The sequence below is a fragment of the Ictalurus punctatus genome, chromosome 10 (assembly GCF_001660625.3).
Source record: "Ictalurus punctatus breed USDA103 chromosome 10, Coco_2.0, whole genome shotgun sequence".
NCBI classification, from domain to species: Eukaryota; Metazoa; Chordata; class Actinopteri; order Siluriformes; family Ictaluridae; genus Ictalurus; species Ictalurus punctatus.
This window is the reverse complement of record NC_030425.2, coordinates 26,886,793-26,901,022: the sequence shown is the minus strand read 5'-3', so window position 1 is coordinate 26,901,022 and position 14,230 is coordinate 26,886,793. Positions and strand designations below refer to the sequence as shown.

At 43.5% G+C, this 14,230-nt stretch overlaps 1 protein-coding gene across 1 annotated transcript; it reads right to left on the bottom strand.

The window, feature by feature from the left end:
• Window positions 1-724: 724 nt before the first annotated feature.
• On the bottom strand, window positions 725-13,534 carry ctr9 (CTR9 homolog, Paf1/RNA polymerase II complex component). The gene is made up of 23 exons (XM_017477870.3): window positions 13,353-13,534; window positions 12,228-12,326; window positions 11,210-11,449; window positions 10,996-11,113; window positions 10,192-10,281; window positions 9,456-9,712; window positions 9,229-9,336; window positions 8,906-9,142; window positions 8,722-8,811; window positions 8,500-8,628; window positions 7,246-7,429; window positions 7,065-7,153; window positions 6,567-6,752; window positions 6,403-6,490; window positions 6,077-6,225; window positions 5,078-5,194; window positions 3,962-4,107; window positions 3,427-3,498; window positions 3,021-3,309; window positions 2,485-2,639; window positions 2,243-2,336; window positions 2,039-2,151; window positions 725-1,463 (listed from the first exon to the last, which is right to left on the bottom strand). Exons 1-23 carry the CDS (start codon window positions 13,395-13,397, stop codon window positions 1,103-1,105), a joined length of 3,456 nt encoding a protein of 1,151 aa, XP_017333359.1. The 5' UTR covers window positions 13,398-13,534; the 3' UTR covers window positions 725-1,102.
• Window positions 13,535-14,230: the final 696 nt, after the last annotated feature.

Genomic DNA, 14,230 nt, shown 5'->3' with positions numbered 1-14,230 from the left:
CGGTTTTATTTAAGTTCTCGAATCTGATTGGGCAGAAGGTGTTCATTTATTTATATTCTTAATGTGTTTTAGTTCTAAAATGTTATCCTTTCCATAGTAATAGTGTATGCAGATTTTAAAGTTTGTTTTTGGAAGGAGTCTCCAGTGTTAGCACTTGGTCACTGAGCTAAAACCAGAACACCATCTTCAGACACTGGAGAGTCTTCATACTTCATACTCAGGGATGTAACTAAATTAAACAAGGTAGTCGTTAAATTAAAAGGTCCTTTCCCTGACCTGCTCTATGAAGAATGGTACAATGTATTGCCTGGGTACTGAGCAGAAAAAAAAAAACCCTACCTATTTTAACCCATTATATCTGTAAGCTCGATTTCCTGGTTAACAGCCATTTTCAGTGCTTAAAAACATCTACTTATCTTATGACTAGTCTTTACACCTCATAAACAAAATGGTCCTAATAAAACAATATTTCTTTAATGGAAATAATTCATTTACAAGGTACTGTAAGCCATTTTAAGTACATTTTTAACCCATAACACCGTGGCACATTCAGCAAATGCGCACAAAAAAAAAAAAAACCTCACATTTTAGCTAGAAGATTTGAAAATTTTACAGCCAATATTCCCTGATTTCCATGACCCGTGGGAATGCTGATCACCTTAGCTGAAAGGTTAAATTCCAATTTAATGAAATGTTTTATTCTTAGCAACGGAGAAAACATGGATTCCTGATTCAAAAGGATTTATTTTAATTCGGTACAAATGTACATGTTTATAACCAATTCATTTCTGTGAAGTATCTGGGCTCCATCTTGATTTATTCTGAAATATCCACCGCACGAGAAAAACACAAAAGTAACATTTTTACTCAAAACTTAACTCACCCCCTCCTCCCCCACCCAGGGAAAAAAAAAAGTTCCACCATTTTTTGGGGGGGGGTTTAAAAAAAAAAAAAAAAAAAAAGGAGTTACCAAAGTATCATCTACTCAACCAGCAGATAAAAGGTGTCCAAAGAAGATACATGATCATGACCTAATCTAGGACAAAGAACAAAAGGACATTGGGGGGGATAATTCATGACACACATTTATAGTGTGTTAAACTCAGTCACTGTCTTCGTCAGAGCCTCTGTTTGAGGCCTCGTTGTTGGATCCCTCGGGCTCGGATTCGTTATCGGAGCGCTGAGGCGATCCTTCGTTTTCGGAGGCCTGCTCTGAGACTGGCGCTGGAGAACCGGGCCGGGATTCGTCCTCGGAACCGTCCGAGCGGCTTCTCTTGCTCTCGTTGTCCGATTGCTCGGAATCGGACTGGGGCTGCGGCCTCCTCTTCTTCACCGGCCGTTCGCTGCCGGAGTCGTCCTCTTCCGAGTTGGCCGAGCGGCGCCGCTCTTCGTCGGATTCGCTGTCGGACGCGATGCGTTTCTGGTGGCCTCCGTCCTCCGATCCCGAGCCGCTGTCCCGATGCCTGAGACCAAGAAAATAAGCGGGATGTACACTTCCGGTCAAAAGTTTAGACTTACTCTTAATTTTTATTATTCCCCCCCCCACATTTTAGAATAATAATCAAGTCATCAAAACTCTGGAGTAACACAAATGGAACTATGGGAATTATGTGATAAAAAAAAAAAATCCTAAATAATTGAATATTTTAGCATCTTCAAAGTCGACGCCCTTTTCGCCGAGAATTTCCAGAAATGTATTCTCAGCGTTTTCTCTCCCGATTTCTTGAGGAATTTCCCCGAGATGCTTTTTAAACAGTATTAAAGGAGTTTAACACGCTGCACTATTTCACTCCGACTCATCAATTTAAAAAAATACTTTTTTGTAAATAAAATGGTGCCTACGACACCGATTTCACACATTTAATCACACCCCTTCATATGAAAAGGTCTTTAAAGATCATGAGAAACGTTTCAGTCGCGTGTCCACAAACATTTGACCGGCCGTGTATAAGATAAAAGAATTACTATCATCGCAATATTTTTCACGTTTAACGGTTTCTTCCTGTTTTGCACTGATCACAAATACACAGACTCTCACCGGTCCTCGGCTATTTTCAGCCCGTCCTCATCCGAAGAGGAATCCGAGGAGGAAATGATGGCCTTGGATTTGATCTTTCCTTTAAGAGACGCCGGCAGACGCTCGGGTTTCGACTGGCGGGAGAAAAACACGTTCAGTACGGATACATCAAGTAGAAGGTACAGTATTTACAGTGGAGGGGGGAAAAAAAAAAAAAGTCTGTACTTTCTCGATCCTCTTGCGCTCTCGAGGTTTGCGCTGTTTTTTCGGTCTCGAGCCGCCCTCGTCCTCGTCACTTCCGTCGTCACCACCTTTCGGTCTGAAGAAACAAACGGAAGCTCGTCTCAGAACCGTGGAGCTCTGCGCTTTCAAAGCGTCTCTCTTTAACTTGACGTTTAACTGAAAATTTGTTCCTGTTCATCACCTCGTGCTTATTTGTGTACTTGTATAAATCGTGTTCTCCTCACCTCCTCCTTTTCCTGCGCTGCTTCTTCTCTCCATCTTCGTCGTCTTCCTCTTGCTCGCTCCCGCTGCGAGGCGCCTTCCTCTTCTTCTTCCGGATGGGCAGCTCCTCGTCCGAGTCGTCGTTGACGAAGTCGTCGTATTCGGCTCCTTTCTTACGCTGATCGATAATAAAGAAGAAGAAGAGGAATTACTGACTTTGAATAAATAGATAAATAAATAAATAAATAAATAAATAACTCCACCCCTTTTCCTTGCACAGGTCCTCGCATGCCACGTGTAGTTTAAGAAAGTGGGTGGAGCCACGCTGCAGAAAACCGAAGGCTTATTTATTTAGCGCGAGTCTGATTATCCTCGCGGTTTCTCAGTAACGTGACGCTGCGGGTTTTTTTTTTTTTGGTCCGATCAACTTCAATCAAATACATTTACGAGAAAACAGTAGCTAGTGAAGGAACGACAGCGTCATCGTTAAAAAATAAAATAAATAAATTATACAATCATATATAAATGACAAAGAAACGGTAAAATGGCCGAGACTGACCCGTCCTCCTCCGCCTCCTCCTTTCTTCTTCTCTTTCGCAGACTCCTTCATCTCATCAGTGAAGTTGAGGAGGTTCTTGGTCTTCTCCACGTACTGCGTTCGCTGCTCCAGGAGCTTCTTCTGCTCCTCGGCCTCCTTGATCCGTTTCTCCTCCTGCTCGCGCTGCAGCTGCTGCCTCAGCAGCTCTCGCTCCTGGTCCTGCTTGGCTCGCAGCTCCTTCTCCTCCTCGTCCTGTTTACGGGCGCGGGCCACGTGGTATTGCGCCTGACTCAGCAGGTCAGAGCACTGCCTACAATCGCAACACATGTTCTAGGTCAGCTTAGCCCGGTCTGCATCTCGGCGCTTCTAATAAAACATACGGGGGGGGGTCGTCACGCGACCGCGATTAATCACCATGTGAACCCACCTTGCTTCGCTCGCAGCCAGCGCCAAGTCGAATCTCATCTTGTCTCCGGCTTTACTGAGGTAGCTGAAGTACCTGCAGGAGGACAGAGCGGGCTTAGAGTCACGGATACGGATTCGATTTGGATATTTATTCGAGCTGTAACACCCTCTTCTGCCTGCGAGGTGAAATTACAATTAGAATGGATCCACTAAGAAAAGCCTTCTTAGCATCTCACCCACCCCGCTTGCCTTATAAGGAAAAAGGGGGCGGGTCAGGGTACAGCAGCTCTTTTTTGGCTTGGGGGGGGGAACTCATTTTTAGGCCAGAGAGATACAAGACTGAGAAGCCTGAAACCATAAATCTATTGCAGAAAAATACTATGATATGTTTTGCCATAAATATTACAGACTGCACCTTTAAATCGCTAAAAGCATGGAAATACTTAGATAAGTCATAAAGACGTTAAAAACAGACGCGTTATACTGAACCGTTGGGATATCGGAATATGAAATAATTGTCGTAAATCTGTGCTGTAAATTTGGTGGCGTGAGTGTACCTGTGAGCGAGCTCCAGCTCCTTCACCGCACTCAGGACGGCCTTCAGGTTGCTCTTCTCGTCCTTCAGCACCAGTGTGGCGAGCCGCTGCAGCACCAAGGCCACGTTGAACATCAACACCGTGTCGCTGGGAGCCACGTGACGGGCCTGAGGAAACACACCGACGTGGTTTTATATAAACAGCGCGTACGGATTTATAATTACTCCGCCGTTCGCTTCTTTTCGTGCTCCGACAATCTAGAACCATCCCGGCTCCTCGTTATAAACCACCATTATAAATCTTTTCATTTGATAAATATCAGCGTAGTGTTATGCTATTATATCATGTCGTGACGTTAATTACCATCGTAAAATTGCACGTGAAATCACCTTAAACTTTATAAAACCGTGAATTCAGTCATCAGTTTTGACGTGTTATTGTATCATTAAATGTAAGAGCCAATCAGCTTCCAGTATGCAAACGCAAATACTAATATGCAAATATATACTACAAGGTCAAAGGTTTAGACACACTCATTCTTTATTTTTACTTTCCCACATTTTAGAATAATAATAAAGTCAGCAAATCTCTGGAGTAACACAAAGGGAACTATGGGAATTATATTGTGATAAAAAAAAAATCCCAAATAAATAAAAAAATAATTTAATATTTTATCATCTTCAAAGTAGACACGCTTTTCCCGTAGAGTTTCCAGAAATGTATTCTTGGCGTTTTCTCGACCGATTTCTTGAGGAATTTCCCTGAGATGATTTTTAAACAGTATTAAAGGAGTTCACACCGACGCTGGACTCTTATCGGCTGCTTTTCGGAATATTTCGCTCCGAGTTCGTTTACTAATGAAGGAAACGAATGTGCCGGCACGATTATATTTTTGTCTACGACACCGATTTCAAACATTTTAATCGCACACCTTCAGATCAAAAGCTTTTTAAAGATCATGAGAAACGTTTCAGTCGAGTGTCCACAAACTTTTGACCGGTGGTGTATAAGATAACAGAAGAATTGCTATTATCACAATATTAATACAAGATTTTTTACGTTTAACGGTCTGTGTTTCAATACGTGAACGCCGTTCTAGAAACCGTATTATATAAAAAGTATTAACTTATGACTGACCCTCAGCAGCATCTGTTTGCACTCCTGCAGCTTTCCACACTTAAACAGCGCTCGGGCCAGGTACAGCAGCACCTCGGTGTTCTGGTACTTGTAGAATTTCTTTAGGCAGTTCTCATACTGAAGACACAAGTTTCAGGTTCTGATCACAATCATTGAAATCATGTTCGTTGTTCCTCTCTCTCTCTCTCTCCCTCTCTCTCTCCCTCTTTCTGTCTCTCTCTCTCTCTCTCTGTGTCGCTCTCTCTCTCACTGTGTTGCTCTCGGTGTCGGTCTCTGTCTCTCTCTCTCTTTCTGCCTCTTTCTCGTTGTCTGTCTCTCTCTGTGTTGCTCTCTGTGTCGGTCTCTCACTGTCTCTCTCTCTCCCTCTGTCTGTCTCTCTCTCTCCTTCTCTCTCTCTCCCTCTCCCTGTCTGTCTGTCTCTCCCTGTCTGTCTGTCTGTCTCTCCCTGTCTGTCTGTCTGTCTCTCCCTGTCTGTCTGTCTGTCTCTCCCTGTCTGTCTGTCTGTCTCTCCCTGTCTGTCTGTCTGTCTCTCCCTGTCTGTCTGTCTGTCTGCCTGTCTCTCCCTGTCTGTCTGCCTGTCTCTCCCTGTCTGTCTGCCTGTCTCTCCCTGTCTGTCTGCCTGTCTCTCCCTGTCTGTCTGCCTGTCTCTCCCTGTCTGTCTGTCTGTCTCTCCCTGTCTGTCTGTCTGTCTCTCCCTGTCTGTCTGTCTGTCTGTCTCTCCCTGTCTGTCTGTCTGTCTCTCCCTGTGTGTTGCTCTCTGTGTCGGTCTCTGTCTGTGTCTCTCTCTCTCTGTCCGTCTCTCTCTCCCTCTTTCTGTCTGTTTCTCTCTCTCTCTCTCTCTGTGTTGCTCTCTCTCTCTCTGTGTTGCTCTCTGTGTCGGTCAGTTCTGTCTGTCACTTTCTGCCTCTCTCTCTCTCTCTGTCTCTCTGTCTGTCTGTCTGTCTGTCTCTCTCTCTCTCTCTCTCTCTCTCTCTCTCTCTCTCTCTCTCTCTCTCTCACCATCTGCACAGCACTGATGTACTGCTTCTGCTCCACGTAAATGTGCGCCAGGTTCAGCCAGACGTCACTGATATCCGCTGTGGCTTCCCGGACCTGCGCGAACACGTCACGTGCTTCACGGAAGTAACCCTTGTGGGCCAAAACAGCTCCTGGGTAAGACACAAGAGCAGTGTGGGTGCGTAATACTCTTCTCCGCTCGGGAGTACTGAAGAAAACGACGCTCGTTTAAAAAAAATAAATAAATACTGACTATTTCGCTAGGAGTTGAACAACAAGACTAATAACACTCTGCTCACATGTACACCGAGTAACTGGTGGATACATACCGATACCGTTGGCAGCATACAGATTCTTCGAATCATTCCTCAGAACTTGTTTATAAATGGCCAAAGCTCTGTCCTGGTGCCTCTTTTCCTAGAACGAGAAGCGAGAAAAGATGAGCCGAGAAGACTCCAGCGTTAATCCGTAAACCCTGAACCACATCTCGAACCTTTTCTCGATCCCTCGTGGGCTGGTGTAGCGTCTGCAGCCAGACGTTACCCAGCGCCAGCATGGAGTACGTGTCGTTCTGAGTAGACGGCTGCTTCAGGATACGCTCGAACTTCTTCTGGCCGGGACCCCACTCCTGCTTGGCCAAGTGGAGATTTCCGATCAGGGACCAAGCGTCTGGGTGGTCCTGCCAGGACATAGACACGTTATTAACCCGGAGCTCACGCGGTCTGCGACGTACACACATCGTTACTTCTCAACGAGAGCTGGCGATCTAGACCGATAGGAGGCGGAGCTACCATTCAGAGATGCGACGAGAAAGTCGAGCAGAATCTCACGAGTCGTGTTTCGCGCAAAGTGAGACAGTCTGGAGCGTTTCGGTAATCGACGTGACCGGGATGAGATCGTTCGCTCGACACGTCAGACAACCAACCAAAGACAAGCTGATTAATTAGTAGGCTTAATTAGTTTCTGATGAATAAGATCAGTGAATAACTACCTGGTTGATCTGAAGAGCTTCTTTAAACCAGTCTGAGGCTTCGTAGAAGTTGCCCTTGTCACGGGCCATTGCTCCGAGACGCAAGTAACCTATTAAAGATCATAAATTATAAATGATGATAATTACATTAAGAACTGCTAGGTATATAATATACGGGGTGGGGGGGATTCTAATTTCTTACAGTCGACGTAGTTTGGATGTTCTCTCAGGATGTTCTTGTAGAGCTTCTCAGCCTCGTGGAACTCGCACATGGCCTCGTAGAGCCGCGCCAGGTTGTAGGAGGTGGTAACGGAAATGGCGTTGTAGTAATGCTCATCGTGCTCACCCTCCGCTTTGGCTCTCTCCAGAGAGGCCAGGAAGTATTTCTGTTATTACATAAAAGAACCATAGAGAGAAGTTATGGGCAAAATATTTATTAAATAAATAAATAAATAAATAAATAAATTAGAAAAAAAATATATGGATATGTTTAAAATGCATAGATCTTTATCATGACTCAGATTAGAAACTGTAGATTCCCTAAACCTTTTCAAATTTATACGACATTATCAAAACCACCATGCTGCCCGATCCCCTCCAAAACCATCCAAATCCATTTCATCCAATCCAAAACAATCTAATCCTATCCAATTCTGCTGCATCCCATTATTTCCAATTCTGCCCAATCCAATCCCAATCTCAAGCCATTCAAATCCTGCCCAACGCAATCCTATTTAATCCCAACACCATCAGATCCAATCCCAACACCATCAGATCCAATCCCAATACCATCAGATCCAATCCTGCCCAATGCAATCCTTTCCAATCCTAATACCGTCAGATCCAATCCTGCCCAATGCAATCTTATCCGTTCCCAAAACCGTCAGATCCAATCCTGCCCAATGCAATCTTATCCGATCCCAATACTGTCAGATCCAATCCTGCCCAATGCAATCTTATCCGATCCCAATACTGTCAGATCCAATCCTGCCCAATGCAATCCTATCCGATCCCAAAACCGTCAGATCCAATCCTGCCCAACACAATCCTATCCAATCCCAAAACCGTCAGATCCAATCCTGCCCAATGCAATCCTATCCCATCCAAGTGCCATCACTCCATCTTCAGTAAGCACTTTATCTTGGTCAGAATCTCAGTGGGTCCGGAGCCTATCAGGAACTCAGGAACCCTGAGTGCAGGAATACACCCAAGATGGAGTGGCAGTTCATGGCAGTGCACCGTACATACACATTCACACCTAGGGGCAAATTTGAGCCATCGATTCAAAGTCATAGTATGTTTTTGGGAGATGGGATGAAAACAGGCAACTCCGAGGTAACACATACAGACACTGGGAGAACATCTGAAACTCAAACGCGAAATGTAGGCAAATGTATATTCGGTCAAACTCACACAGCAACAGCTATTCTACACTCAAACCATCACCCATTACTACCTTTGCTTCTCCAAGGTTCCCCAGTCTGAAGTGCAGAGCCCCCAGATTGTTAAGGATCTCAGGGGGGACGTCAGCTTGTACCTTCTCCTGGAGAATACGTGTGGCTGTGCCGTATGCCGACAGAGCACCCTATATAAGGAGGAAGTGATTAGAATTTTTTTTTTTTTTTTATTTTAAAAGCGTCAATCCATGTACAGTCCTACAGAAGCATCTCCATCATACCTGGATGTCTGTCTGCTCCAGAATCTGAGCAAGTTCGATCCAGGCTTCTACATCGTCAGGATACTGCTCAGTAACTTTCTTTAGATGGCCCTAGAACGCCAAGACAAAAAAAGATCGACATCTAATTGCTCATTTATTGTAAACTAACTTACAATCCACGTCACTCGTAGAAACCGAGGGTTACTTTAGCGATGTCTCTTTTTTCCTGGTCGTCTGACGTTGCGTAAAGCGAACCGAGAATTTTCATGGTTTCGTAGTTGTTCGGGTACGCCTTCAAGACCTTCTCGAAGCACTGGGCGGCGTTTTCTTTGTCTCGTCGATACACGTACATCTGTCCCAGGCCGAAGAACGGCAGCACGAAGGTGGCCGAGGCGAACTGTGTAGCCTGGTAGTAATACTGAAAAGCCTGGTCGTAGTCCTCCTACACCAAAAAAGAAAGACTTTTAATGCTTCGACACGTTGAACCCACATCTCACAGGCCTCGGAGAGCAAGAACCCGGTTCTCACCTGAACGTGGAAGGAACGAGCCAGTTGATAGCAGCTCTCCGCCTGCATGGCCTCTACCTCCGTGTTGTGGAACGCATGAAGGGCCAAATGCTGGACTTTACTGTAATCCTATTTTTTATTTTTTTTAAAAAATAAAAACAAAAAGGTAAGACATCTGAAATGCGCAAGCTCCATTTACGTAAACTAAAAACGTTACTCGTGCGGTGTTCGCGGAATAATCTCGTTACCTTTTTGAAAAAGAAGTGGTTGGCCAGGTGGTTGAGCACCATGGGGTTGCTCGGGTCGATGGTGTAGGCTCTGGAGAGAAGCTGCACGCCGTTCTTGATGGAGTCAGCCTCCTTGTTGTTGAGCTCGAGGACGGCGAGACCGACCAGGGCTCCCACGCACTTCGGGTTGAGCTCGAGGGCGCGGCTGAAGGCTAGACGAGCTTTCTCCAGCTTGTTCAGCTTCACAAAGCAGTGACCCATCCCAAGCCTCACTTCAGCTGCAAAAAATAATAATAAATCATAACAACAACTTCACGATATCACCGGCAAGCATCGATAATCGGTTCTACGATACAGGAAGGTGATATCCGACAGTCGCGTTTATCGTTCCGCTGTAACGGCTTGTAGTTTTACACTCACGTTATACATTTTATGTAGTATATTTTAAGTAAAGTAAAGTAAGCAGGTCTTGTGTTCTGTGGTCTTGTGCTGCTACGTTACACGATACAGGTGCATCTAAAGAAAATTCGAATATCGTGGAAAAGTTCATTTGGACCATTTTTGTGGTCCTGAAGAAACGACATTCCAGTTTCCTTCCGATGTCTACAAGCTATATAGAGGAATGACGATTTTAAAACCCCACTCGACTTGAACTGTTCATTTCTCAGCACCAAAGAAAGCGCCGACGTTTCCGTCGTGTCCGTCACGATCGCATCTATTTAATCCTGTAGGGGTTGGAGCTGAAAGAAATCCTCACCTGGACACCCGGGGTTTGTGCGCAGAGCTTTTTTGTAGTAAGCCAAAGATCCTCTGTAGTCCTTTTTGTTGAAGGAGATACAAGCCTTACCTGTGAGGGAGGAACAAGATAATAGTTACAAACGGACTCATCGCGTATTACCGTGTGCATTTTTGAAGATAATATAGATTCTCAAAGCGAGGTCCGTGAAGCAATTCTTCTCCCGGTTCCCACCCACCACCCGGTCGGCTCCCCGTCATCACACGACGGCTACCGACCAGGCAATGTGACGACCAACGCTGCGTTCGTGAACAAGTAAGAAAGATCCGTTTCAACAGCACTCTAAGTTGGATGTTCCGAGTAACCCTCCTATTATGCTACGAGTCAAATTGACCCATTTCCACATATGAGACGTCCGAAATACTGGTTAATCTCTCCTTTTCTCTTTGAAATGTTTTGACTTTCCTCATTTCGGGTCATTGAACTTTCATGCAAATATTTCTTCTTATAAAGGTTTACTGTTTTAAGCTGTTTCTTTGTGAGTGTTTATACTGTGGAAGTCATTCTGACCCATAACATAATGGATGTAACTTTTCCCCCCAACATAATAGGAGGGTGAAGCCAGCCAACTGCGTCTTGTCGAACCGCTGCTCATGCTGCGTCACGGGGACGGACGCATCGTGTGTGATTTTTGAATAGTTGGATTATTTTACAAAGAGGGTGCATGAAATATTTTTTCCAGTTTTAAAAAAAATAAATAAATACATTTAGTTTGCGAACGCCTGCTCTAGACCGTGTGAGTGGCGTCCTGCAGGAGTTACCCACCCAGCAGCGCGGGGATGTTGTTAGTGGACTGGTTCAGGACGAAGTGAAACTGGGCGTCTGCCTGATCCATCTTGTCCCCTTCCAGCAGGCAAAAACAGGCTCGTCCCAACAAGTGGTTCTGTTACGTTAAAAAAAAACAACAACAAGCGAAACGGTGTGTCATCATCTGCAGGACAAACAACTGTCCCGTGTGTAATTCTGCGTTCGCTCTCACCTGGTCGTACATGATGATCTTATCCGCCATCGTGTACAGGAGCGTCGACTGATTGATGAGGTCCTTTTTTGCATCCTTGTTCTTCTCTTTGCGAGCCTGCTGGACGTAATACGCAGCGAGAGTGTCCAGACACGTCATCTGGTCCTTCTCGTGGTCTCTGTAGTCGAGGTTTCCGTCGATACGCGCTGCCTCCAGCAGCTTCACGAAGTCCTCCGTCTTCCCCTGCTTGTAGTACTCCAGCTACACAGAGAGGCAGGAGAGTCTACGAAATGTCTTTATGACCTCAGGAGACGACATTTCTACGTAATTACCTTATCGTATGGTATTCGGACGCGACCTTTTTCGCTTTTACCGACCTGGATATCGCCCGTTGTGTTTACACTCGTGTTTGTTTATATAAGAACGAGCCGTGTCGGCTGAAGCTGAACAGTGAATGAACAGCGGTAAACTGAAGCGCTTCACTAACGGGTTAATGAACTCACCCGAACGCATCCGATACACACACGAGATTAATCAGACTTTTACACACAACTAGAGCTGCAACAACTAATCGATAATAATCGATTATGAAAATCGTTGTCAACGAATCTCTATCAATTGTTTGGTCTGCGCGTGGCACGGGGGAGATTTACTAATTGAAGTACTACACCCTTACAAATGAAGTACTATACACTTACACTATGCACTGTGTACTCTACCATCTAGTGTGTGGATATCAGAACGGTAATATCGTCTCAAATATAACACTAGCGGGTTTTTTTAATAACCGGAAGTATAAGCCGCTTCCTAGTCGACGGCGCATGACGTCATACGCACGCTAGCATTAGCAGACACCCAGAGTCACCGATAATGACTTTCTTCAGTGTTACCTTTTATTCCCAACATGACCTCAATCACCAACAGAAAAAGGTCAAGTCAAGTGACTGAGGAAGAAAGTGTGTAACCTCCAAGTCCTCCACACACACTCTCACTCACACTTTCTCTTTCACACAAAAATGAAATGAAATGAAATACGCACAGCAAGCGCGATCCATATGTGCAGCTGTGTGTGCTCCTGCTTCAGGATACTGATCACTTCATCTCCTTCAGGAAGCTGATCAAAGTCCAGCTCAATCACCTGAAGGACAAAAACAGGGATGAAAGTCCAATCAGCCGTCAGTCATGTCGTGTTTCAGGTAGACAGCGATTTACCGGAAAGCACCAAAACACTACGGCGGATTTATTTCTATTAAAAATACAACTGGATAAAAGCGTCCTCGCTTTCCCTAAAGATGGACAACGGACCCCTTATTTTATGCTCCGACTACTCAAATATTCGGCTCATTATTCAAACATGCATAACGACAACAATATGAAACCGAAGTTCATAGTACGTTTCCATTTTATTTACCTGTTTTAAATACTTAACGAGGAAACTGAGGGAAAACAAAGCAACGACACAACTGATAATACCCATAAAACTCATAAAAGTCTATCACAATGTTAATATTTTTGCTTAATTAATATTATTATAATCACTTCACTCCTAGCTGACACCTTCATTACTGCGGCACGGGTTTACTTCAAACATTTCTGACAATAACAATACTTAAATTTATTCAAATATCAGGTACGTTAAACAATTCATATTCCTGAACTTTAATTATTATTATTATTATTCCTACTACTACTAATATTACTAATGGAAATAAAACAGAGCAGATTTTAAACATTTTAAGTCACATTTGTCCTTTTTTTCTCGTTTCTTTTATTAAAAAAGTGTCCAGATGATATTATTTTACAATTATTTAAGAAATTAATAATAATAACACTCATTATATAACTGAGGATGTAACTGCATACAAATGCATATTGAAATAATAATTAAAGTGACTTTGACTAGGATATTATAAATATTAAGGACCTACTGAATTACTTTAAGTAACCAAATATTACTTGATCCTGCTATTAAAGTGTAAAAACCTTTCAGACGAATCAGTTATACCATAATAATCCTTGCGTTAGAATGAAAATAGAAATATACTGACATGACACTAGCAGTTAGCATGTTAGCATGGGTGGTCTGCTAAGCAACAAAGCTCCTTTTGCGACACATAAATTGTGAGAAATGTGACATTTATAGTGAGTATAAAAGTCTTCGCACCTCGTCTGTGTCCCGCAGGGGGATTTCAATGGATCCCCGAGACATGGTGACGGTTTAAATCTTCAATTTTTCCGTCAGATTAGCAGTTCGGCTAACTCGCTAATGTTCTCGTCGCTACGGATTGAAGATGGGTTTTCATGTGAACAACAAAGTCTTTTACTTCCGGTGTCACGACTTCCGCGCGCTAAACGCAGCAAAGCAAAGGTCCTGAAAAAAAAAAACCACACATATATATACACACACACAAACACACACACACGCACACACTCGAACGGAAGCACAAATCTCAAAACAGTCCTTTAGTGCTCGGAATAGTTAGGTACATGTTCTGCCGTTCATTTTAATTAATATTTTTGTAAAGGTTGTGTAATTTTAGGTGTTTACTGTTTAAAAGAAGGATAGTCATTTTTTTTTTGTGTTGATTTTTTCCCCTGAGATATGATGACAGGTGGCAAAAGATAGATTTTCCCTGTGTCCATGTTGGTTTTTTCTGGTTTCCTCCCAAAAATATATCAGTAGGTGGATTGGTAACAACATCAGACTCCCTCAGTTGATGGAGTCCCATCTAGTGATGTGTCGTTCATGAACGATTCGTTCATTTTATTTATTTATTTATTTATTTATTTATTCATTCATTTTCATATGATACATTTACATGTGATTCATATTCATGTGATTCATTTTCATGTGATTCATTAACGTGATACATTTTCATGTGATTCATTCACATGTGATTCATTTACATGTGATTCATTTACTAATTTGCTTCTCTTTAAATCCAGTTTTAGACTGTGATATTACAAAGGTCTTTCCAGATTATTACTTGCCACACTGTAGGAGATAACCCCAGTAAAATTGCCTGAATTCTATAATATAAT

Bases quoted from the DNA above. Each gene is read 5' to 3' on its own strand.
- ctr9 (XM_017477870.3), bottom strand. From the start codon at position 13,397: ATGTCTCGGGGATCCATTGAAATCCCCCTGCGGGACACAGACGAG. The intron at 6,491-6,566 runs GTTCGAGATGTG...TTCTCGTTCTAG, and splicing joins CCACGAGGGATCGAGAAAAG to GAAAAGAGGCACCAGGACAG. The intron at 2,337-2,484 runs GTGAGGAGAACA...TTGTTTCTTCAG, and splicing joins CAGCGCAGGAAAAGGAGGAG to ACCGAAAGGTGGTGACGACG.